The following is a 27135-nucleotide window of genomic DNA, read 5'->3' as shown; positions in this document are numbered from 1 at the left end:
TTTTTGAGAAATGAACCAGGGATGAGGAGAAGGAGTCAGATGGGTTGGGGGGAGGGGGTAGGTCCTGTAGCAAATTAGTGGTCAAATATCGTAATGGAAAAACTAGGAGATTAAGGAGATAAAATTGACAGAATTCCTAAACTTTTCCCAAGGTGCCCATATTTGAGTGAATATAGGGAGGTTTCCTTGTGCCAGAGCAGCCACTTCTTCAATGAGGAATAGTTGATCAACTTTAAGAATAAGTTGTTTTTTGTTAGGGACATTAGTTGAGCGCCAGAATGTAGGAATAAGAAGTTTACCAGCTAATAGAATGAAAAAGGCCAACTTTGAATCGGTTTTCCTGCTTGGATCTAAAGGGAGATTCAGGAAAATATGTTCTGGTGTCAAGGCAGTAAGTAAGTGGAGGACTTCATAAATAGTTTGGGAAACTACCGTCCAGAAAGTTTGGATGGCCTGGCATGACCACCAAATATGAAGGTACGAACCCTGTCTAGTACCACAACGCCAGCATAAGTCTGAGGAGGTGGGAAACCATCTGTGCATCTGAATAGGGGATATGTACCATTGAGTAAGTATTTTGTAATTATTTTCCTGAACCCTAACGCATTGTGAGGGGCCATGGGAAAGTTTATAGATCTGTTTAACTTGAGAGTCAGTAAAGGAAGAATCCTGTTCCTTTTCCCAGCTCAGTAGAAAGGCTCTTTTCAGAGAAACATCCCTCGTGTTTAAAATATTATAGAGTGAGGAAAGCAGCTTTTTTGGGGTCTTTATTTGTGAGCACATGGATTCAAATATAGTAAGCGGTCTTGTGGAGTCTCCACCAGCAACGAGTTGTCGTATTGTTTTCTTAAGGGATTCGTAATGAATAAAGGTGTAATTTGACAATGTGGGTAATGCCTTTAGATCTTGAAAGGATATAAAGGAGCCTTCGTTATATAATTGATCTATTAAGGGTGATGCAGAGGGTGAAGAATCGTAATCCAGGTCTGAAGCTATTATGTCGGACACTCGAGTTAGTGGAGATGGGGCTGGCGCAAGGTGGGACACAACGAGTTTCCAATTTTTGACTGAAGCTTTGGTGAGAGGGTTAGAGAATGAAATTTTACTGGTAAGTATGAAAGGGGAAAAAATAATTGAACGCAATTGGATAGGGGACATGTTTTCTTCTAAGGAGAGCCAAGGTTTCTCCCTTGGTTTCCGTACCCAATCAATAGTTCTAGATAGTGTGGCAGCTATATAGTAGTTATATATATTGGGAGCTCCCATGCCCCCAAGCCTTTTTGGAAGTGAGAGAGTGTGAGAGTTTAGTCTCGATCGATGTTTGTTCCAGATATAGTTAAAGAATATAGAGTTGATTTTGTTGGGGAATGATTTTGGAAGGGCAATGGGTAACATTTGGAAAAGGTAGAGGATTTTACGTAGTAAAATACTTTTAATTAGGTTTTTTCTACCCATCCAGGAAAGAAAAGGGGCTTTCCATTTTTTAATCTGATCAGGGATTGTAGTGAGAAGTTTTTTATAGTTTTTATTAGACGAGCTTATTTTAATGCCCAAATACTTTATATATTTATCTGGCCAATTAAAGGGAAATTGGGATTTGAGGTGGGCTAGTGTACTTAGAGGAATATTTATTCCCAATGCTTCGTATTTAGTTATATTTATTTTAAAGTTAGACAGGGAGCCATAACGCTCTAAGATTTGCATAATGGCCGGAATGCCTTTGCAAGGTTGCGACATTGTAATAAGAAGGTCGTCAGCAAAGGCCATAGTTTTGTGATGGATTCCTTGTATATGAACGCCCTTTATGTCTTTGCAATCATTAATAGACTTAATCAGAGGTTCCATTACCATTATGAAAAGTAGAGGTGAAAGTGGGCAACCCTGTCTAGTACCATTGTAAATATTGAATGATTGGGTAAGAGTGTTGTTGAGTTTAATCTTGGCGTAAGGGTGGGAGTACATCTGTAGGATAGCTGCCGTCACTGAGGGGGGGAAATTAAAGCAATTTAGGGTTTCTTGTAGAAAGGTCCAGTCCACTCTGTCAAACGCTTTCTCTGCGTCCGTGCCAAGTAGCACCAAAGGGAGTTTATGAATAGTAGAATATTGGATCAAGTGCAAGACTCGCCAGGCATTTTCCTTCCCCTCCCTCCCTCTGATGAAGCCCGTTTGGTCTGGGGAGACCAAGTTTGGTAGAAAGTCAGCAATTCGTTTAGCCAACATACTCGCATAAGTTTTAAGATTCACATTTAATAAGGAGATAGGTCTGTAATTGCTACAATATTCTGGGTCTTTGCCTTCCTTATGGATAAGAGAAATATGGGCTTCCAGAGTTTGGGGGGGAAAGGAATTACCCCGAAGAACCTCATTACACATTTTGAGAAAAAATGGTTCTAATGTCTTTGAAAAAGTCTTATAGTATACTGAAGGAAGGCCATCAGGGCCCGTGGCTTTCCCCTTAGGGTTGCTAGTCAGAGTGGATCGGACCTCGTCCAAGGTAAAAGGTTTGGAGAGAGCTATTTGTTGTTCCAATGATAATTTAGGTAATTTAAGTTTATTTAGGAATGACTGTATTTCTAGACATTTCTTTTCTTTTTGTGCGATAGATTCATCAGGGTGAAGATTATAGAGGTTAGAGTAATACTTCAAGAATTCTGTGGAAATTGTTTTGAAAGATGAAGATTGGCCAGTGGGAGTTTTTAAAGAATGGATATAGGTTTTAGCTTGTCTGGTTTTAATTAGTGACATCATAAGTTTAGAAGCTTTATCGCCATGAACAAACATACGATTTCTCCAGTTTAGATATTGTTTTGCGGATTGTTTGTTAAGCAGGCCTCTCAATTGTAGACGCTTGGCGGTTAAATCCAGCCAAGCAGTCTGAGCCCCAAGTCATGCAGGAGTCTCTTCTGCTTTTTGATTACGCAGCTGGCTAGGGTTCCGTAGCGCATCCACCTGTCTCTGCCCCAGAAGTGGAAGAGACTGAGTGCACTGATACCCAATGACTTGTTGAGTTGGAGGATGAGGATGTGTGAGGGCTAGTGCACACGGTTAGTGGACCACCGCAGCACATGTCAGATGATGACGAAACTCAGTTGCCAACTGTAGCGTCTTTCTGCAGTGTGCAGACCGGCAAGGAGGGCACGGTTGAGGAGTCGGTGGAAAATGATGCAGGGGATGACGGTCCTAGACCCCACATGGAGTGGAGGCCATCCTAGTGACATGCGCAGTTTGGAGGAAGAGGAGTTGGCCACGCTGCCCCAGCAGCACAGCAAAAGAGGGAGCAGGGTGCAAAAGCACAGCAGGTGACCCCTAGCTAGTAAGTCAGCTGCTACTGCCCACCGCACCGCTGAAATCAGCAAACCCAGAACAGCTTCAAAGAGCTCCCTGGCGTGGCATTTCTTCAGGGAAAGCGCTGCCTACAAACAACACATGGTTTGCTCACTGTACCGTCAGACCCTGAAACAAGGCATAAATGGTCCGAACCTGAGCACCACCTGTGTGACGAAGCACCTGAATTCCAAGCATGAGGTGCAGAGGATTACACACCTTAAAAAGCATGACAGATCTGAGCATCCTCCTGCACCCTCTTCTGCTGCGGTCTCGGCCTCTTCCTCCCGCTCATGATCAACAGAGCCACCTGCCTCCCTGCAAAGATAGGATGTGACAGCACCACCACCACCAGTGTCACCGAGCATCTCCACACCGTCCCATAGAGGTGGTCCACTCGAGAGAATGAGGAGATACCCCCCTAGCCACCCATGAACCATGTATCTGAATGACAGCATTTCCAAATTACTGACCTTTGAAATGCTACCATTCCGGCTGGTAAAGACGGGTAGTTTTAGAAAACTGATGGTGTTGGCTGTCCCGCAGTATGTTGTTCCCAGCCACCATTATTTTTCTACGCTGGCCATCCCTGCCCTGCATAGACTTGTCGGGGACCAAATAAGGTGTGCACTGCACATTGTCATCAGTGGCAAAGTCCACATAACCACCGATACGTGGACCAGTAAGCACAGCCAGGGACATTACATGTCCATAACTGCCTACTGGGTAAATGTAGTGGCAGCTGAGACAGAGGCTGATATCCTACCACCACTGAGGATTGCTGGACGTTTCTCTGTCCAGGATGCCTCCTCCTCCTACTCTGCTTCCTCCACTGCCTCCTCATTCTGTCACAGTAAGGCCTGCACTACCAACTTCAGCACAGCCAGGGGGAAACAACAGCAGGTTATTCTTAATCTCCCCTGTTTGGGGGACAGATTCCACACCACACAGAAGCTATGCAGTGGGATACAACAGCAAACAGATGAGCGGTTGGTGTCGGTGAATCTCAAGTCCAGCCTGGTGGTGTGCGATAACAGGTGAAATCTCGTAGTAACTCTGAGCCTAGATGGTTTGACACACATCCCTTGCCTGGCGTATGTGCTGAACTTGGTGGTGCAGAGCTTCCTGAAAAGCTACCCACACAGCTGCTGCTGAAAGTGTGTGCGCACTTTCAGCGTTCTCACCCAGCTGCTGCTTGCCTGTCTGTGCTGCAGCTTCACTTCTGCCTTCCCGCTCACCACCTCATATGCAACGTATCAACAAGGTGAAACTCCACCTTGCACATGGTGGAAAGACTGTGCAGGCAGCAGCAGGCAATAGTGGAGTTTCAGCTGCAGCATGCACGGCTGAGTCGCTCTGCGGAACAACAACTCTTCACCACCAATGAGTGGGCCTCCATGTGTGATATGTGTTGCGCTGCTTTGAATACTCTACAAATATGGCCAGCGCTGATGATGCTATCATCAGCGTTACTGTACCACTTATATGCCAGCTGGAAAAAACAATTTAGGCAATGATGACTGAGGTGGTGGCACAGGAGAAAGAGGAGCAGGAGGAGCAGTGCCAATTCACACCATTATCAGGCCTGTCGTCCACACATGGCTCGGAGGGTTTACAGTCCCACCAGTGGCCAGGTGCCCAACTGTTTGGGAGGATGAAGAGGAGTCTAATGCTCATTAAAGTATTTAACTACTCATTCCAATTACAGAGCCTCTAAATTGTTATGAATGGCTCGCTGCATCAACTGCTGACCTAGTTGAGAAGTGGTTAATTTGCTTGACTGATACCTTTCTTGGATGTGGTACCCGTTTATCAGGCTGCCTCCCCGGAATAGCACCCATGCATACTATGCAACCCCGCCTGTAGGAGTACTGTGGCAAAAGCCGCTGTGTGTACTCTGCAACCTTGCCTCTGGTGATACTGTACGCCATTGTCTGGGTGTGAAATTTTTAATCAACTTTCTCATGGAAACGTGAAAACCTTCTATGTGGGTGAAATTTTTAACTATATTGCGGATATCAAGACTCGCGACGGACCACTAGCTTGATCCACGATTATACCACCAGCTTGTCATCGGAGGCATTTGTAATGTACGCTACTGGAGCTGACATTTTGGAACTGTGGGGGTACTGTGCCCCATGCTCTGTGGGTGAAATTTTTAACTGGACTGGCGGTAGCAGGCCTCAGTCTCTGTGAGAGTACTATTAAAATTGTATTGTTATTAATTTACTTCCTATTTTACAATGATTGCTACGCTGACAGAACCCATTTAAGTCATTTCCCTATCCACATTTGTTTGCAGGGCAATTGTCCTGCTCTTGCTCCCATTTTTCTTCCTTTTGCAGCCCCCTTGCACTTCGACCATTTTACAGCACTGAAGTTCTGGTCCCCATTGACTTATATAGGGTTCAGTGTCAGGGGGCAAGTTTGAGTCAAGGCCGGGTCCCGGCGAACATACATGGGTTCGCTCATCACTAGTCTTCTCAACACGCTGTTTACTGGTAGTGAGGTTTTGTTCATAAGGCATTGGATTTTTCTGAAGTAGGCTTCTTTTTGAACAGTAAGAATAATGTGGTTTCTAGAAGAATCCAAGTCCGAGGTAGCGTAGGTAAATTTATAATGATGCTAGCCTTTACATCTGTCTATGTCACGAGTCCTGGTATCTCTAAACAAGCGAGCTATGTGGAACAAGCAGGTGATAGCTCGGGAAAGGGACTTTCAACTTGAGAACTTGGCAAATCTGTGGGATCCCAGTTGGATATCAGAGATTGTTGTAAGAAGTGTAGACACCTGAGGGCAGATTTCAGCATCTGAGTCACCTTCTACTAGTTCATAGGTATCCGGGAATTGTTCTTCACTATGTAACAGTTTTTGTCCTGAGAGTCATGTTGTGCTTTCTAGCCGATTTGCATCAACTGCTCTAGTAGCAAGATCTGCAGGATTCTGGTCAGTAGATACATAGTGCCACTGCTTCTAATTCGAAGCACCCTGTTGTTAACATAGACATAGAACCACCTAGTTTTGTTGTGGATATAACCTAGGACTACTTTACTGTTTATATAGAACTCTGTCTTTTCAAGGTCAATATCTATTTCAGATGTAATGAATTTTGCTAACTCGACAGCTAATACTGCAGCACAATGCTCTAACCTTGGTATAGTGTGCTCTGGGAGCGGTGCAAGTTTGACTTTCCCTATGACGAATCCGATGTGACTCTGACTTTCAGAGTCAACAGTCTTAATGTAGGCAACAGCAGCAATTGCTTTGCCAGAAGCATCTGAGAATACGTAGAGTTTTTTACTTCGTATCTCTGTGGAAGGCACGGGGGCGTATGGTCTTGGCTATTGATGGTGTGAAGAGTTTCTCTTCCTGGCTGACTTGAAAGGTGAAGGCATTTGACTTTAAAGTCCAGAGACATCCGAGGCTGCGCAGCGTCGGTACAGGATCTGACCCCAAGTCTAAGTCTCTCAGACCATTTCATAAGTCCTGAGAAGAAGGGAATACTTCCATCAGTTCTTGGCTGTTTGAGGCTATTTTATGAAGCCCGCGGTTTGAGCAGGCAAGCATCTCCTGGGCTCTCCTGAGAAGCCCAATGGCAGTCTCATTTCAAGGTATGGCTTTCAGACAGTCATCACCATAAAAGTCCTTCTCTATGATTTTTTTGACAACTGATCCAAATTCTGCTTCTCCTTCTTGAGCAGATCTTTTGAGTCCATAAATAGCGACTGCAGGGGAAGGACTGTGGTCAAAGATGTGAACTCTCATCCGATACTTTGTGACATCTTTAGAAGCATCGTTGTCTCTGTACCAGATGAACTTTAAGAAATTCCTGTCCTTTTCTTTTACGAGGAAGCAGTGGAACATTTGCTGGATATCAGTGACAAAGGCAATGGAAACTTTACGGAAGCACATTAGTACTCTTAGCAGTTTATTGTTGAGGTCTGGACTTGTTAGAAGAACGTAATTCAAAGAGACATTTTTAAATTTAGCACTAGAATCAAACACCACTCTAATCTGGCCTGGTTTCTTTGAGTGTTATACTCCAAACATGGGTAGGAACCAGTATTCTTCAAAGTCTTTGAGAGTGGGAGCTATCTCTGCATGACCGTTTTCGAAAATCTTTGCCATGAAGGAGAAAAAGTGATCTTTCATCTCTTGTTTCCTTTGGAAGTTATGCTTGAGAGAGGAGAAACTTGATCTCTGTTATTTGGCATGTGTGGTCTGTGGGTTCTTAAGGGAAGAGGTGTGACACAGCTGTTAGTCTCATCTTGAACAAGTTCCTTGTCCATTACCTCTTAGAACAACTTGCCTTCCATTGGCATTGCCACCTGATTGTCTTGCTTTATTCTCTGAAGAAAGTACACCCTAATTGATCCTCATAGCTATCGGATATTATACTGCTGTCATGAGTAGAGTCTATTAGAGGGTTCTGTATTTGGGTTCTGTGTGGCAGTTCCTTGACATGGAAGTCGTTGCTACAGGGTTGGAACAGAGATGGGTGACAGTTCTCCAGGGTATTTGTAAGAATGCTTTGCATGGAGGAAGGAGACTGCATGCGTCCTAGGCATACGTCTCCTTTTATGACCCATCCTAGATCTAGCCTTTGGGCTTAGGGAGCAGTGCTGCAGAGCCCATCTAAGGACTCAATTTAGTAATCAGTAGCCTTCCTGCCTGCTGTCATCACAGTACCTGTACATGTTTGTAATGAGTAGGGAGTGCTTGGCCCTTAAATATTGAATAGGTCAAAGAACGTTGATCTAGCCAAGGATCTGATACTTTGATCATGCAAGATGGCGTACAGTTTTACAGTTTTGGCCCTTTGGATATTCTCTGACTAGGCAGATTTTGAAGCAGGATCTACTGTCTATTGACCCTTTACAAACTTCTGTATATTGCAAAGTGATCTCTGGCTCTGGGGTAGCTGTAGCAGTGTTCCCTTCCTCCCCGCCATGCTCACTGTCCGTTGAAGTGTTTTGTGCACCCCATGGAGCTGGACCAGGATGTAGCACTGTGTTGTGGTCTGTGGTACCACATTCAGAGCATTTTACACTGACCTTGCAGTCCTTGGCAAGATGAGTTTTAGATGAACAGCACTTGAAGCAGATACCATTTTCTTTCAGGAAGCTCTTGCGATCTTGCATGGGTTTGCCTCTGAAGGTTCTGCATTTCAGGAGAGGATGAAGCTTCTGATGGAGGGAGCACTGCTTGCAGGGATCCTGTACCTTTGTTTCTTCCTGAGAATGGCCGACAGACCTGTGAACAGAACCAGGAGAAGAAGCATTAGTCTTGTGTACTGCCACAGACGTCTTGCTTGGATTGTAAGCTAGTGCCGAAGTGGCATACGACAGTGTAAAGTCAAAGCTAGAGTCAATCCTGATCCTTGCTTGTTGGTACACAAATTCTACAAAAATGGAGAAGGGAGGGAATGGAACACTTTGTTTATATTTTTATGTGGACCCATGTGTGAGCAACCTCTCCTGCAGATTGCAGGGCAATTTTAGGACTAAAGGGTTAACACATCTGGCTGTGTCAAGGAATGCGAGTCCCTGAAAGTCCTCTTCACATTTAGCAACCTGGACTTCCATTTGCAGGTCACTTAGCTCAATGAGTTTCTGAAGGCCTTCGTTAGATATTTTAGGAAAGTCATCAATTCTTTTGAATAAGGCTCTTTTTATTGTCTATGCTGAGCCGTAACACTCATCCAGCCTATCCCAGATCATTTTGAGGCAGGTCTCAGGGTTGTTTATATTGATGTCTCTGATCCTTGCTGTGTGTCTGACTCTTTTCCCAGATATTTGACTAAGAGGTCTATTTCCTCTCTGTATGCCAACCGCAAGTCTCTAGTAACATTTTGGAAAGAAACTCTCCAGGCACTGTAGCCTTCAGCATGATCATTAAATTTTAAGAGCCTTTTGGTGACTAGTTCACGCCATGTAAAGAACTTAGCAAAGTCCATTATCAGCAGGGTATAATGGTGGTGGGTCGCCCTGATAATGTAAGGTGTGATCATACCTGTTAGTATCTTGTGAGTGGCGGCAGCTGGTGTTGTATTGCTTTGGCATGACGAAAGATATCCCAGCAAGGTGATTTGCTTCAGTTACCTGGTGAGCGGCAGGGTTGTCATTAGCAGAGTTGTCTTGCGCGTTGCTTTCACATTTATAGCTGTTCTGGGTCTGCACCCCATGTTGAATCCTGTTTGTCTCACTGGAGATATCGTATTCTTGTTTTCTTACTGCCTCAGGATTGCTGTTTGAATCAGGGAACTCTTAACGTACTCTGATGTGTGTTGTAATGAATCCTGCGGTATAAGCCTTTGGCTAGGAATTCTGCGGTATAAGCCTTTGGCTAGGAGTTCTGCTTTGTCCTTGCAGTTTGGGGTATTGTGTGGCCTCTAGGAGCTCTGCTTCAGCTAGAGCGGCTGCAGCCTCTTTTCCTGCTGTTAGTCTCTCTATGGCAGCATCCAGGCATGCCTTCTCAATTTGCGATCTGCTCTCATAGTCAGCTTTCGCTCTCTTCCAAATGCGCTTTCTCTAACTTCAGTTGCATTTTATGGTTATCAAAGGTTGCTTGCATTTTGGTGGCTTCAGCTTTTGTGCAGGCAATGGCGATGGTGTTGCTGATAGACAATGCCTTTGAGAAGATAGAAGCTACAGATCTCGTTTTATATGAAGATTTTTGGGACATGGGGCCTTTGAGGGAATGTTTGGCTGTGCAGAGATTGCTGTAGCTGTACTAAGTCTCTGTATAGTCGGTGTCCAGAATCCTACTGGCTGGGTAGCCGCTGTTTCACTGTTTAACATTGGTATATGCATTCAGTAAAACAGCGATGCTGTCACAAAGAAGAGTAAGATGGTGGATGTCCTCTGAACACTAGTCTGTGATGTAATGAGCTTCTTCTTCCCAAGATGCACCACTACAGAGCAAGGGATAGGAAGAGCAGAAGGACAAAAAGCTAGTTACGATAAATAAATTCAGCCACTAGATGGAGCCTGTGTACTGCAAACAAACTCAACAATGAAACTTAATGCTGAAAGCATGACAATGTGAATTTGGCCTAAGAGCTTTACACAAGTATATATTTGTTGAGTGTACAGTTCTTGTGCTCAAAAAACTAACCTGTGCGCTAGTGCACACAAACAATTTTCTATACCGACCAAAGGTCTTTGTTCCAATGTGTTAGCACAGATTATTAAGTGTGAACATACACGCAAGACCCATAGAATACATTTTCTTGAAGTGATTATTCCTTCTCATTATTGTGTGTTCTTCCCATAGCACGATTTGGTCTATATTTCACTATAATGAAAATTTCTTTTAGCAAATTGTGGAGTTTGCATTCCAAGTTGTAGCTGGGAATAGAAATGAATACTTAGCGCCAGTGCAAAATTTTTAATTACCATAATATATTTAATCATCTTTCTTTTTGCATAGAATTGTAATTGAACGATTGTTCCAATATCAATAAACATGCTATTTTTATTTACTTAATTTCCCTTATCCCTTGGGTTTCTTTTTGGCTAGTCTATGAATCATGATATTGGGCCATTAGCTTTTTGTAGCTTTGTATGGAGTGACGGCCAAGCATTAATATGTACTACAGGCATTTTTTGTAGGTGAATGATTCTGGGTACAGAGTCTTTGAGTTCACATTTCAGAGCATCCAACACTCCCTTAGCAAAAAGACATTCCTACAAATATTGCAAAGGTGTTACTTCTATGTCGGTACACCTTGGGCATACCAGTATTTGTGAAAATGTATAGGGCTAGCAGTACCGTAATAAGAATTTTCATGCTCAGAAGTATAAACCAAAGCAAATAATAATAAGACAGCCTTCGGCACTGAAGACGAGGCAATTAAATATGAGAATGTAGCTTTATTGAAAAAATCCACCGACTGTGTGAAGATACAGATAAATGATCCCAACGTTTCGGCCAGAGGCCTTTATCAAGGAAGTCTGTGGTTGGATCCATCAGTGGTGCGGTGTGATGTGCACAGTTTTCGGCTCCATCAGTTGTCACTGAGAATTTATCACCCCTTTTTAATAAGGTTGCCTCCAAAATAATGATGATTTTTATTTCACAGTGTCACATTGATTCCATCTGTTTTCTTTTATTGGGTCATTTAATAATTCCAGAGGGAGGAGGATGCTAGATAGATGCATAAGAATCCTCCTAAATCTTGTTTTGCTTGTGTTAGTTTTATATATTTGTCAGGTACTGTGGAAAATGGCTTGGAAATAGTACAATGAACTTGTTTTTTGAAAATGTTTTATATATTTTTTCAATTTTTTTATTTTGTAGGTGTTGGCTTCGACATGATACTTACTTTATTTGGAGCTTCATTGGACCTGCTACACTGATAATCATGGTAATTATGTTCTTTATTGTATATATGTATTCATTTTCAATTACTTGAATTAAATATTTATGTATAAAAAATATAAGTGAAACAATCTATAGAATTTTAGTGGGACAGGGGCATCTGCTGAAGGGCAATGTACATGAATGCACAGAGCATTGTCATGGGCACAGCAGTTCATCCGTACTTGCATGTGTGGTTAGTACTGCAGCTTTAGTACCATTCGAGTAAATTTGGCTGAGATGCAGCATCATGCACAGCTCTATGTATGAATGAATGGCTGTGCCTGAAGTAACATAGAAGGGGCGATGGCGGTCCAGAGATCACTCTGTTAACTGGATAATGATAGATCATAAATATGCTGTCCTTAAAGCCCGTTTAAGAAGTATTGGCTTTAGCTTCTTCAATTTTACAAAGTGTCAGAGAAAGGTTATTCCATCAGACTTTAGAAACTCATATTGCTAAGGAGCACTATCCTTTCTGTGGGCTGATGATGATGTAGGGGGCTCAGCGTCAAAGAACAGCTGATTTATAAGACAATTTGCATTAGTACAGTAATTTGTATCTCTAAACAGAAAGTCAGAATAGATTTTTTTAAATTTAATTACTTGCTATGAACAGACATTTTATCAAATATTGTACATTTTGGCAATGTCATATAAAGAAACAAAGAGAAGAAATCTTGCAAGAACGACAATCTAAATATAGAAAATGCATCTTGGTTTATTATTTTTATAATGCTCTCATCTAATGTTACTTTACACAATAATTCATCAAACTGTAGCAGCCAACACAATTCAAGCCCAAACCAGCTTTTAATGTGTCTGCTTCTATGTAATTCTAATGCTTCATTTATTGTAACTATTGCTTGAGTAATACAGGAACAATCATAAAACAATAAAACAATCCCCCATTGCAGCACTCACACTACAAATAGAGCCCTCCATTGTGGCTCGCATACTGTACTAATGTGCCCCATGCTGGGCCCCATAACCTAATAATGTTCTCCATTGTGGCCCCAACACATGAATTATGCCCCCACTGTGGTCTTCTTCAAATAGCTGTAAAAAAAAGGCAATTATGCTGTTCACCCTGCTCCCACAGTGCAATACAGTGAAGTCATTCTGGAATAGGATGTTTGACATCTACTGGTGCTGGCTGGTTAGGCAGACCAAGCAGCCTAAATATGCACTACTGATCATTCGGTGGTTGAAAATTCTGACTCGTGCTCTGTATTCGCTCCCTTCTCACAATGCTATGTTCCTTTGAATGTGCAGCGACAGTGCACTCCCTCATTGAGTCTAATGAAAAGTGACTGGCATGGAAAAGAGTGCACTGTCAATATGCCGTGAAAATGAGAGAATATGGCAAGCAGGGAGAGCAGAGAACAGCCACGGAAACAGATGTCACTGAGGATGTCACTTTTCAGGGCAGTGACGTCTGTTTTGGAAGCTGGGTTCATTCTGCTCTCCCTGCTTAACACATACTTTTAGTTGAAGTACTGAATATTACAAAAGTGATTACTTTATTAAATAGATAGACATTTATTATGAATTTGAACATTGGTGTTGGACCAACCTATTTATTTCCATTCATCAGTAGTGCTACAAGTGTAGCCTTACAATCATATATCTGCTGTGTTAGCTTAACTTAGGATCTTTTACATTATGCTTTCAGCTACGGTACATATATTTGAATATAACTAGAGAGTAAATCTATCATGTACCTATGTATAACAGCAAATTGAAAGTTCAGCACAAGGGGGAACATGAAAGCATAAAGAATAGTGTTGAGCGAGCACTAAAATGCTCGGGTGCTCGAAGCTCGGGCCGAGCTCGCCGTGATACTCGGGTGCTCGACCCGAGCAACGAGCCCAAGGTTAGTCTATGGGAGACTCGAGCATTTTTGCGGTGGCACCCCTGGCAGTCTTTTAAAAGCCAAACAAGTGCCCAAAACGATAGTGACAGTGCTCAAATGACATGGGGACAGCATGGGGATCGCCCCAGGAAGCATTTCTGACCCCCAGGTCACTGCTGTCAACAACGTGGTCAGAGGTATTAAGCCACTTTTACAGGCTCACAATAAAACGAAAGTGAAACTTTTTTCCTGTGAAATATGTTAAGGAACATCCTTTCCAGGGAAAAGACTTGTGTATAAGTTAAAATAAATGACCAAAAACAAAAATACTCCTCCACACCTTCGGCTATGTTCACAAGTAGCATTTTTTATGCATTTTTGCACTTTTGTATTGCTTTCAACTATGACAAATGCATTCACCGGGAAATGTCATTTTAACATTTTACAACCTTATCTGGCCATGTGCTGTGTGACACATGCATAAAGTGCTGAAAAGACATGGGAACAGCATGGGGAAGACCCCTGGAAGCATCTCTGACTCCCAGGTCACTGTCTAAAAGTGTGCCCATCATAAGTGATCCTTGCCGCATCAGAAGATGCAGACTTGCAACTATCCCCATGCAAGTTCTAGTCCCAGGGCAGTGTTCAATTGTACCTCCCCCATTCCTTGCAGTACAAGCGCAAGTATGCAGCCTGCCACCCACCTTCCCCCAGGCTGCAATACCATACTGCTTGCTTGCTTGAACTTGAAATTGGGCCTTTTAGGCATGTGGAGGCGGAATCTGGCCACCACGTCATGGCTGTGTTGGCAGCCTGGAATCCATACTCAGTCCCCAGCCGCCCGGCGGCCGGGTGTCCATACTCAGTCCCCAGCCGCCCCGCGGCCGAGTGTCCACATGGTCCCCAGCCGCCTGGGGGCTGTCGGGTGTCCATAAACGGTCCCCAGCCGCCCCCATTTCTCCTTGGAACATCCCCCCACACACTTTTCTTAGCCCGGCCTGCTTTAGGCAGCATTGGACGAGCCCACCAGAGAACCAGACTCCTCCGGTGGGCCCTGACTTCTCCATCGGTGGAGTTGAGAGTGCCAAGGTGAGGAGCATGATGATGATGACAGAAGTTAGCATCTGCTATGTTTTCTTTTAATGCAAGTGCAAGTGTGCAGCCTGCCACCCACCCACCCCCAGACTGCAATTCATACTGCTAGCTTGCACTTGAAATGGAGCCTTTTAGTTTATAGGAGGCCGAAGTTGGCCACTACCTCATGGCTGCTTCGGCAGCGAGGTATCCATACTCAGTCCCCAGCCGCCCCTATTTGTCCTGATGTGCCTTATACATAAGATTAAGCGCGTATACCAAAACATTACCTGTGCCCTCCCCAGTGCATTTAGTGGGAAGGAGAGCCTATTCCGCTGTAGTGTGTGCATGCCAAACCCCTGTTCATGGTACATGCGAAGATGCCTCCCATCTTGCACCTGTCGTTGCAGACTTGCAACTATCTCCATTCAAGTCCTTGTCCCAGGGCAGTGTTCATTTGTACCTCTCCCATTCCTTGCAATGCAAGCGCAAGTATGCAGCCTGCCACCCACCCACCCCCAGGCTGCAATACCATACTGCTTGCTTGCTTGCACTTTAAATTGGGCCTTTTAGGCATGTGGAGGCGGAATCTGGCCACCACGCCATGGCTGTGTCGGCGGCCTGGTATCCATACTCAGTCCCCAGCCGTCTGGTGGCCGGGTGTCCCCGCTTGCTCCCCAGCCTCCAGGGGGTGTCCGGGTGTCCATACTCGGTCCCCAGCCACCCCTATTTGTACCGGTAACCTTTCCCACACTTTTCTTAGCCTGGCCTGCTTTAGGGCAGCATTGGCCGAGCCCACCGGACTATCAGACTCCTCCGGTGGGCCCTGACTTCTCCATCAGGGGAGTTGAGAGTGCCAAGGTGAGGAGCATGATGAGGATGATAGAAGTTAGCATCTGCTTTGTTTTGTTGTAATGCAAGCGCATGTATGTAGTAGCGGCTAGGCCTGAGGAGGTCAGCGTTTTGGCGCATATCCTACCTCCTCCGAGGATTGCTGGATGTTTTCCTGCTACTATCCAAGTTCTATGACTCCCGTTAAAACAAAGCTTCAGGTGATAAATGATGGATGAGGTAGTGGCAAAGGAGAAAGAGCAGGAGGAACAGGGACCATTCACATCAATATCAGGCCAGTCAACCAGATATGTCTTGTAGGATATGTTTCTGTAACAAAAGGAGCGGTTCGGCTACACAGTTATAGGGCATACAGTGAGTGCAATGCCTACCAAAAATTTCGAGGCACTCCAATGCCCCTTGGAAATGACATGGAGGTCAGAGGGCGTTAACTAAACCTTTTTTTCCATTTATAGCAACTGGGTCTCCTGTGCACTGTTGGCCTAAGCAGTGAATGGAATGCTTTCCAAAAATTATGAGGTACTGCAATGCCCCTTACAAGAGCCATGTGTGGCACCCCAGGGGTCTGGTCACCACAGTAATAGAGATTGCGTCGGAGAGCAAGTGGGAGGTTTCCTAGTCAGGATCCCTTAAACATGCAACATCCTCCTGCCCCAGTCCTGGGAGGGGAGAATTCTGCCCTTATAAACTGGATCTGGGGTGGGGTTGAGTGAGTCACAGAACAGAGAACAGTCAGAGTCAGAGTGAGAGCAAGGGAAAGTAACAGCAAGGAGCTCTGTAGGAGCTAGGAGCTAAAGACGAGGGGCTGGAAGCTGAGCAGAGCTCGCCCTGGCAGAAGACAATAGGAACCGGACACAGGAGTCCGAAGCTGTGAGGACTTATATATCCAGCAGCAGAAACCAGCCGGCAGGGGATTTCAGGTCCTCTGGCCATAGAAGCCCGGAGGCTCAGTCACAAGCAAGGGACCAGCACCGCCGTCGTGGAGCGGAGGCTAACAGAAGGCCCCAAGTCACCAGCCATACGGGTGAGCACTACACGGTACACTCAGGGACGTGGGCTACTTCTACCCGCTTACAGCAAGGTAGCCAGGAAGAGTGCAGACAGACGGGGAGGCCTACAACTCCACCTGGCCAGGGGAACTCCTGCTTGCTCACAGACTGACCAGGCCTCTTATGCTAGCCAGTACTCCCGGGAGGGTCTACCTTATAATCATCAGTAAAGACCCTGAACTGCACTTCAAAGACTCTGAGTCATTCGTGCTGCGCTCGTGCACCATCACCCCCATCATCCACACTCACTGCCCTGAGGCTATACTCCTCCCGAGGGGAGTTATCCCATTTTATGCTGCGCACACAACACCAGCCTCAGCGGTCTGCCTCGCAGCGGTGGTACTCCCTGACCGCAATCCACGGGTGGCGCAGTCGGACAATTAACCTCAAAACCTAAGAAAGATTGCCACTGGTTTGACCAGCCTGAGCCACGGGACCGGGTCACCGCCACGGACACTACAGACCCCAGAGACCCGGCACCGGGTATCCCACACACGTGTACACACGGCCCAGGGGGCGCGTCACATGCAGTACAGCATATTACAAACATAAGTCCCATTATTGGGGAGTGGGCGTCCCATAGTATTTGCTTATGCCTTGCAAGCAAAAGCTGCCAAAAATTAGGACGGAGCAACTTGCAATGCCCCTTACAAGAGCCATGCAGTACAGCATATTACAAACATAAGTCCCATTATTGGGGAGTGGGTCTCCCATAGTATTTGCTTATGCTTTCCCAGCAAAAGCTGCCAAAAATTAGGACGGAGCAACTTGCAATGCCCCTTACAAGAGCCATGCAGTACAGCATATTACAAACATAAGTCCCATTATTGGGGAGTGGGTCTCCCATAGTATTTGCTTATGCTTTCCCAGCAAAAGCTGCCAAAAATTAGGACGGAGCAACTTGCAATGCCCCTTACAAGAGCCATGCAGTACAGCATATTACAAACATAAGTCCCATTATTGGGGAGTGGGTCTCCCATAGTATTTGCTTATGCTTTCCCAGCAAAAGCTGCCAAAAATTAGGACGGAACAACTTGCAATGCCCCTTACAAGAGCCATGCAGTACAGCATATTACAAACATAAGTCCCATTATTGGGGAGTAGGTCTCCCATAGTATTTGCTTATGCTTTCCCAGCAAAAGCTGCCAAAAATTAGGACGGAGCAACTTGCAATGCCCCTTATGTTAGAACCTTGCTCTTAGGTTTTTTCTATTGCTGGTCACATGACCTTGTTGGCCTATTTAATCCTGCTCCGCCCTTCTGGCTTTGCTGGACTTCATTGTATAACTACTTTCTAGCTAGCCTGTGCTCTGTATCTAACTCTGTTAGTTTGCTTGGTCTACGGACCTCTATGTTCTATATATTTTGTTTGTTCGTCTGTCTGCTGCTATTTCTGTTAGGAGGTGTCCCATTTTCCTCCCAGTCCTTAGTACTTGTAGGGATTCCTTCCCCACATCTATAGGTCTCCGTACAGACTAGCTTAGGACTTTAGCAGGTCTGATCGCAGGATCAGGTTCCCTGTTACATCGTAGGTATTCAGCTGAGTTCTATCGTAGGGACAGATCTCCTCTCTTTCCTTAGCTCTGGTAGCAGAACATAACAGTAAGTCCAGCCTGCAAATTCTCTAAGGAAAGATTTTTCTGTTCCATCATGGTGTCGGTTCAGGATTTGGCTCATCGCCTGCAGGGACTCTCTCTGGAGGTGGCCGAGCTCCGTCAGCACGTGAGTAACTGTCCTGGAGCACATTTCTTGGAGCCTAAGGTATGTTTGCCGGATTTATTTTTTGGTGAACACCGAGAATTTTTTTCATTTAAAAATGCTTGCTTATTGTATTTTCGTTTGAGACCCAAGTCCTCTGGGGATGAATCCCAGCGCATAGGGTTCATAATTAGTGTTGAGCGATACCTTCCGATATCGGGAAATATCGGATCGGATTGGATCGGACCGATACCGAAAAAGTATCGGATATCGCCGATTCCGATACCGGAAACCAATGCAAGTCAATGGGACATAAATATCGGAATTAAAATAAACCCTTTCTTTCCTTGTAGGTTATTTCTACATGAAGGAAAACAACTAAGAATAATGTAGAATGTATTGGGGGAGGTGGGGGAGACAATAAAGGCATAGAGGTTTAGCCCAGTCAAATGGAATAGCAGGAATTACTATTTTTTTATTATGTTCTGAGTTACGGAAATATTAACTATGTTAAGTATTTTTATATTTTGTCAGATATTTATGTTTCACTACTTCCATGCTCTTCACCTTCTTTTTTACTTCTCCCACACTTTCTCCTTCATCATCCTCAGCATCTTTTTCATCCACTTCTTCTTCACCTTCTTCTTCTTCACCTTCTTCGTATTATTCTTTTTTTTACATTCTTCATATTCTACTTCTTCATCTTCTTCATATTCTTCTTCTTCATCATATTCTTATTTGTGACAGGCATTCCTGTAGTTGTTATCTATAAAAGGTTGGACATTACACCTTTCGTTCTGCCCGTCACAAAAGATTTACAACAGGATTTGTCCGCGTTCAGTTTGGCCTGCAGCAGCAGGTCTTTTCCAGGGGCACCACGAGGAGGAACGGACTCACCCCCATACACTGCTTAGTCATCTTCTGCTTATAATTTAGATATTATCTTTTGCTCTGATTTTTAGTCTTATGCTTAATGTTCTTCCGCTTTTTGTTCTGCAGCTTCTTGTATTTCTGCTTCTTGGTTTTCTGTCTCTTGTTCTTCTGTATCTTGGTGCTTGTCTTCTCTTCTTTGTCTTCTTGGTCAACTTCTTCAGGGTCATCTTCTTGGTCTTCTTCGGGGTGGTCTTCAGGGTCGTCGTCTTCGGGGGTCCTCGTCTTCGGGGTCCTCGTCTTCTTCGGGTTGGTCTTCTGGGTCCTCGTCTTCGGGGTCCTCGTCTTCTTCGGGGTGGTCTTCAGGGTCCTCGTCTTCTTCGGGGTGGTCTTCAGGGTCCTCGTCTTCAGGGTCATTGTCTTCGGGGTCCTCGTCTTCTTAGGGTTGGTCTTCAGGGTCCTCGTCTTCAGGGTCCTCGTCAGGGAGATCCAGAGTGATTACCAAGAACCATTTCAAAAAGCTTGAACTTGGAAATGTAGCAGAAGGTACAAGAAAGCTGAGGAACTACCGAGGACCAGCTGACGGTACTGGAACCCGGATGGGTAGCAGAAGGTACAAGAGCCAATGGAACTACCGAGGACCAGCTGATGTTACTGGAACTCGGTTACTAAGCAGGAGGTACCTGTGCCAGAAAGCACTACCAAGGACCAGCAGACGTTGGTGGAACTTGGATACCGAGAAGGAGGCACCTAATCCAAAGGCACTGCCGAGAACCAGCTGACGGTACTGGAACCCGGATGGGTAGCAGAAGGTACCCATGTAAAAAAAAGTTCAAGGCCGCGAGCCGGCCGCAGTTACCAAAACCCACAGTCCTACAGGGGGTGCTTGTCCTATTGGCACTATGGAACCAGCCTTCATTGCCAGATCCCGCAGCCCACATAGGAGTCACCTAAACTGCAGGCACCATAGAGTCGGCTAACCCGACCGCAACACGACAGGACAACGCATTGGAGGCAAAGTGACGTTGACACTACCCGGAAACAGCTGGCGTGCTGGAACCAGGCTGGGCAGGAGGGAGTACCCGTGCCAAAGACACTGCCGAGAACCAGCTGACGGTACTGGAACCCGGATGGGTAGCAGAAGATACAAGAGCAAATGGAACTACCGAGGACCAGCTGACGGTACTGGAACCCGGATGGGTAGCAGAAGGTACAAGAGCCAATGGAACTACCGAGGACCAGCTGATGTTACTGGAACTCGGTTACTAAGCAGGAGGTACCTGTGCCAGAAAGCACTACCAAGGACCAGCAGACGTTGGTGGAACTTGGATACCGAGAAGGAGGCACCTAATCCAAAGGCACTGCCGAGAACCAGCTGACGGTACTGGAACCCGGATGGGTAGCAGAAGGTACCCATGTAAAAAAAAGTTCAAGGCCGCGAGCCGGCCGCAGTTACCAAAACCCACAGTCCTACAGGGGGTGCTTGTCCTATTGGCACTATGGAACCAGCCTTCATTGCCAGATCCCGCAGCCCACATAGGAGTCACCTAAACTGCAGGCACCATAGAGTCGGCTAACCCGACCGCAACACGACAGGACAACGCATTGGAGGCAAAGTGACGTTGACACTACCCGGAAACAGCTGGCGTGCTGGAACCAGGCTGGGCAGGAGGGAGTACCCGTGCCAAAGACACTGCCGAGAACCAGCTGACGGTACTGGAACCCGGATGGGTAGCAGAAGATACAAGAGCAAATGGAACTACCGAGGACCAGCTGACGGTACTGGAACCCGGATGGGTAGCAGAAGGTACAAGAGCCAATGGAACTACCGAGGACCAGCTGATGTTACTGGAACTCGGTTACTAAGCAGGAGGTACCTGTGCCAGAAAGCACTACCAAGGACCAGCAGACGTTGGTGGAACTTGGATACCGAGAAGGAGGCACCTAATCCAAAGGCACTGCCGAGAACCAGCTGACGGTACTGGAACCCGGATGGGTAGCAGAAGGTACCCATGTAAAAAAAAGTTCAAGGCCGCGAGCCGGCCGCAGTTACCAAAACCCACAGTCCTACAGGGGGTGCTTGTCCTATTGGCACTATGGAACCAGCCTTCATTGCCAGATCCCGCAGCCCACATAGGAGTCACCTAAACTGCAGGCACCATAGAGTCGGCTAACCCGACCGCAACACGACAGGACAACGCATTGGAGGCAAAGTGACGTTGACACTACCCGGAAACAGCTGGCGTGCTGGAACCAGGCTGGGCAGGAGGGAGTACCCGTGCCAAAGACACTGCCGAGAACCAGCTGACGGTACTGGAACCCGGATGGGTAGCAGAAGATACAAGAGCAAATGGAACTACCGAGGACCAGCTGACGGTACTGGAACCCGGATGGGTAGCAGAAGGTACAAGAGCCAATGGAACTGCCGAGAACCAGCTGGCGGTGCTGGAGCCCAGGGTAAATACTAAAAACAGAGGAGCCAGAGGTGTATTTGGAGGAGGTTTTAAATCCGTAGTACAGTGGATGTGGACAAAGCAGGAGAATTTGCCGGACACACAGCTGGGGATCAGCTGACGTTACTGAACCCCAATAACACTGGAGCAAGCGTTGACTGTGCAGACGGCACTTCTGAGCAGCAACTAGCGGTATTGGAGCCCAGGGTAAATACTAAAAACGGAGGAGCCAGAGGTGTAATTGGAGCAAGTTTTAAATAAGTAGCACAGTGAATATGGACAGAGCAGGAGAAATTGCCGTGAACACAGCAGGGGAACAGCTGACGTTACCGAACCCCAATAACACCGCAGCAAGTGTTGACTGTGCAGACGGCACTTCCGAGCGCCAACTGGCGGTGCTGGAGCCCAGGGATAAGAATGAAAACAGAGGAGCCAGAGGTGTAATTGGAGCAACTTTAAAATGTGTAGTACAGTGGATGTGGACAAAGCAGGAGAAATTGCCGTCCGTACAGCAGGGGAACAGCTGACGTTACCGAACCCCAATAACACGGCAGCAAGTGTTGACTGTGCAGACGGCACTTCTGAGCAGCAACTAGCGGTATTGGAGCCCAGGGTAAATACTAAAAACGGAGGAGCCAGAGGTGTAATTGGAGCAAGTTTTAAATAAGTAGCACAGTGAATATGGACAGAGCAGGAGAAATTGCCGTGAACACAGCAGGGGAACAGCTGACGTTACTGAACCCCAATAACACCGCAGCAAGTGTTGACTGTGCAGACGGCACTTCCGAGCGCCAACTGGCGGTGCTGGAGCCCAGGGATAAGAATGAAAACAGAGGAGCCAGAGGTGTAATTGGAGCAACTTTAAAATGTGTAGTACAGTGGATGTGGACAAAGCAGGAGAAATTGCCGTCCGCACAGCAGGGGAACAGCTGACGTTACTGAACCCCAATAACACGGCAGCAAGTGTTGACTGTGCAGACAGCACTTCCGAGCGCCAACTGGCGGTGTTGGAGCTCAGGGATAATACTGAAAACAGAGGAGCCAGAGGTGTAATTGGAGCAACTTTAAAATCTGTAGTAGTGAGAATGTGGACAGAGCAGGAGAAATTGCCGTCCGCACAGCAGGGGAACAGCTGACGTTACTGAACCCCAATAACACGGCAGCAAGTGTTGACTGTGCAGACGGCACTTCCGAGCGCCAACTGGCGGTGTTGGAGCTCAGGGATAATACTGAAAACAGAGGAGCCAGAGGTGTAATTGGAGGAACTTTAAAATCTGTAGTAGTGAGAATGTGGACAGAGCAGGAGAAATTGCCGTCCGCACAGCAGGGGAACAGCTGACGTTACTGAACCCCAATAACATGGTAGCAAGTGTTGACTGTGCAGACGGCACTTCCGAGCGCCAACTGGCGGTGTTGGAGCTCAGGGATAATACTGAAAACAGAGGAGCCAGAGGTGTAATTGGAGCAACTTTAAAATCTGTAGTAGTGAGAATGTGGACAGAGCAGGAGAAATTGCCGTCCGCACAGCAGGGGAACAGCTGACGTTACTGAACCCCAATAACATGGTAGCAAGTGTTGACTGTGCAGACGGCACTTCCGAGCGCCAACTGGCGGTGTTGGAGCTCAGGGATAATACTGAAAACAGAGGAGCCAGAGGTGTAATTGGAGCAACTTTAAAATCTGTAGTAGTGAGAATGTGGACAGAGCAGGAGAAATTGCCGTCCGCACAGCAGGGGAACAGCTGACGTTACTGAACCCCAATAACATGGTAGCAAGTGTTGACTGTGCAGACGGCACTTCCGAGCGCCAACTGGCGGTGTTGGAGCTCAGGGATAATACTGAAAACAGAGGAGCCAGAGGTGTAATTGGAGCAACTTTAAAATCTGTAGTAGTGAGAATGTGGACAGAGCAGGAGAAATTGCCGTCCGCACAGCAGGGGAACAGCTGACGTTACTGAACCCCAATAACACGGCAGCAAGTGTTGACTGTGCAGACGGCACTTCCGAGCGCCAACTGGCGGTGTTGGAGCTCAGGGATAATACTGAAAACAGAGGAGCCAGAGGTGTAATTGGAGCAACCTTAAAATCTGTAGTAGTGAGAATGTGGACAGAGCAGGAGAAATTGCCGTCCGCACAGCAGGGGAACAGCTGACGTTACTGAACCCCAATAACATGGTAGCAAGTGTTGACTGTGCAGACGGCACTTCCGAGCGCCAACTGGCGGTGTTGGAGCTCAGGGATAATACTGAAAACAGAGGAGCCAGAGGTGTAATTGGAGCAACTTTAAAATCTGTAGTAGTGAGAATGTGGACAGAGCAGGAGAAATTGCCGTCCGCACAGCAGGGGAACAGCTGACGTTACTGAACCCCAATTACATGGTAGCAAGTGTTGACTGTGCAGACGGCACTTCCGAGCGCCAACTGGCGGTGTTGGAGCTCAGGGATAATACTGAAAACAGAGGAGCCAGAGGTGTAATTGGAGCAACTTTAAAATCTGTAGTAGTGAGAATGTGGACAGAGCAGGAGAAATTGCCGTCCGCACAGCAGGGGAACAGCTGACGTTACTGAACCCCAATAACATGGTAGCAAGTGTTGACTGTGCAGACGGCACTTCCGAGCGCCAACTGGCGGTGTTGGAGCTCAGGGATTACAGTTCAGGTGGTAGAAACATGAACAGAACAGGAGACCTGGATACTGTTGCCAACCAATTATTTATTCTGGAAGAGGACTGGCAAATTCATGAGAGATCCAGGCCTTGTTCATTTTGAGAAAAGTAAGCCGGTCAACGTTATCGGAGGATAGTCGCATGCGACGGTCTGTTAGTACACCACCTGCGGCACTAAAGACGCGTTCCGATAATACACTAGCAGCAGGGCAAGCTAGCACCTCCAGTGCATACTGACTAAGCTCTGGCCATGTATCCAGCTTACAGACCCAAAACTTGAAGGGAGAAGAGCCGTCTGGGAGTACACTAAGAGGGCAAGACATGTAGTCTGTCACCATCTGACGGAAACGTTGCCTCCTGCTGACTGGAGCCGTCTGTGATGGTGTAGACATTTGTGGCGGCGGGGACACAAAACTTTGCCACATTTCGGCCATACTGGTCTTGCCTTGTGCTGAGGCGCTGCTTCTGCTCCCTCTTTGTGCAGAGCTTCCTCCACTGCCTCGACGCACTGAGCTGCTTTGTAAAGCACTAGCAGCACTGCTCTCGGTTGGAATGGAGAACATGATGGAATGCACCAGTGCATCTTGGTACTCCCGCATTTTACGCTCCCGGTTCAACGGTGTTATGAGGCTTTGTAAGTTGTCCCGGTAGCGAGGATCTAGGAGGGTGGACACCCAATAATCAGCCGTGTTGAGAATGTGGGCGATGCGGCGGTCGTTTCTCAGGCACTGCAGCATGAAATCAACCATGTGCTGCAGACTGCCAACTGGCCAAGAAACGCTGTCCCCTGCTTGAGGCGTGATCTCTGCCTGCTCTGCATCACCCCACCCTCGCTCTAGATACTGACTACTAGAGCATTGTGTACCTCCCTCCTCTGGACAGATGTCTTCCTCATCCATTGACTCCTCCTCATCCTCCTCACAAAGTGTCCCCTGCCTAGGCCTTTGTGAGGAACCACGTTGCGCAGACTGTAGAGAAGCAGATGGCATTTGTGACTCCTCATCCTCCACCTCTTCCAAAACCTCGTCCCTTAGTGCTTGCAGTGTTTTTTCAAGCAGGCAGATAAGGGGGATAGTCATGCTGACTAGTGCATCATCTGCACTCGCCATCCGCGTGGAATAATCGAAAGCACGCAAAACGTGGCAAATGTCCTTCATAGAGGCCCACTCAGTGGTGGTGAAGTGTGAACGGCGCGCACTGCGACTTGTTTGCGCCTGCTGCAGCTGGTACTCCATTACTGCTGCCTGCTGCTCACACAACCTCTCCAACATATGTAACGTTGAATTCCACCTGGTGGGTAGGTCACATATGATGCGATGTTCTGGAAGACATAATCGGCGCTGCAGAGCTGCAATGCGTGATCTTGCATTGCTGGAACGCCGCAAGTGAGCGCACTCTATGCGGACCTTGTGAAGCAGTGCATCAAGATCCGGATAGTCCCTCAAAAAACTCTGCACGACCAAGTTGAGCACATGTGCCAGACATGGCATGTGAGTGAGGTTGCCTAGGCCCAGAGCTGCCACCAGATTTCGGCCATTGTCACACACTACCATGCCTGGCTGGAGATTCGCTGGCACAAACCACACGTCACTCTGCTGCTTGATGGCATTCCAGAGCTCCTGCGCTGTGTGGCTTCGATTCCCCAAAGAAATTAATTTTAATACGGCCTGTTGACGTTTGGCCACGGCTGTGCTCATATCGGTCATCATAACAGGTAACCGTTCACGGGTCGATGTGGAGGTAGACCGTGACGGCTCCTGCAGCGCTGATTCAGAGGAACTGGAGTATGAGGAGGAGTCAATGTGTACAGACTGGATTCCTGCAATCCTTGGAGTTGGCAGAACACGTACAGCGCCACTCTCAAGATCTGTACCCGGCTCCACAACATTTACCCAATGGGCAGTGAGGGAAAGGTATCGTCCCTGTCCATGCTTACTGGTCCACGCATCAGTGGTCAGGTGGACCTTGCTACTGACGGCGTTTTGTAGCGCATGTTTAATTTTTCCCTCCACATGATGTTGCAGGGCAGGGACGGCTTGCCTGCTGAAATAAAAGCGGCTGGGCACGTTGTATTGTGGGACTGTCAATGCCATAAAGTTACGGAATGTGTCAGTCTCCACCAGCCTGAATGATAGCATTTCAAGGGCCAGTAGTTTAGCAATGCCAGCATTCAGAGCCTGTGCTCGGGGGTGGTTTGCCGAGTATGGGCGCCTTTTCTCCCATGCCTGTGCTAACGATGGCTGTAGACTGGCCTGGGAGTGTGAGGATGACTGGGAAAGTGGTGCTGTGGGTGGAATTACACTGTGTCTCTGTACAACAGTGCCAGAGATTCTTCCATGGCGATCCTGTGAGGAAGCCGAACCAGCTGTGTGTGAGCTGGAGGAAGAGGCTACAACACGAGCTGAAGAGGTGGTAGGTGGCGCTGTAGGTTGGCCTAGGTCTTCAGTGTGTTTGTGTAACTCCACCACGTGCTTGGTCCGCACATGTTTCCACATATTTGTGGTATTGAGGTTGCTGACACTTTTCCCTCTTTTCACCTTCTGATTACACAGCTTGCATTTGACAAAGCAAATGTCATCTGCAACTGTGTCAAAAAAGGACCAGGCACTGCAAGTCTTGGGAGCGCCCGCTTTGGATTTTGGAAGAGCCATGCTCCTAATGGGTGCCGAAGTGAAGGCTACAGGCAACCAAGTCTGCCCCCTCCCTCTCCCTCCTTTTTGGGCCGTTCGGGGAATCTCTTCCTCAGAGCTGCTCCCACCACCTTCCTGTCCCTCACGCCATGATGGGTCAAGGACCTCATCATCTACACCACCCTCTTCAAACAACTGCTTCTCCTGGGTAGTCTCGACAGCACAGTACGCACCAGAAAGTGGCACCTGAGTCTCATCATCAGATGCGTACTGAGGTGTGCTGCTGACCATAGGCACTGGCCCACC

The 27135-nt window shown here is 46.8% G+C and overlaps 1 protein-coding gene across 13 annotated transcripts in view; it reads left to right on the top strand.

Moving 5' to 3' along the window:
* ADGRL3 (adhesion G protein-coupled receptor L3) overlaps nt 1–27135 on the top strand; it is a 1088292-nt gene that overhangs the window by 711090 nt on the left and 350067 nt on the right. For all 13 annotated transcript variants that reach the window (XM_073686326.1, XM_073686314.1, XM_073686318.1 and 10 more), the window contains one exon: nt 11626–11692. In XM_073686326.1, the coding sequence (XP_073542427.1) occupies nt 11626–11692 (67 nt within the window). The remainder of the gene's footprint in view (nt 1–11625; nt 11693–27135) is intronic.

Source organism: Phyllobates terribilis, unplaced genomic scaffold (assembly GCF_046119375.1).
Source record: "Phyllobates terribilis strain yellow unplaced genomic scaffold, ASM4611937v1 Scaffold_1__5_contigs__length_1240528914, whole genome shotgun sequence".
Classification (NCBI taxonomy): Eukaryota; Metazoa; Chordata; class Amphibia; order Anura; family Dendrobatidae; genus Phyllobates; species Phyllobates terribilis.
The sequence above is the reverse complement of the archived record's forward strand: the minus strand, read 5'-3'. Positions and strand labels throughout refer to the sequence as shown.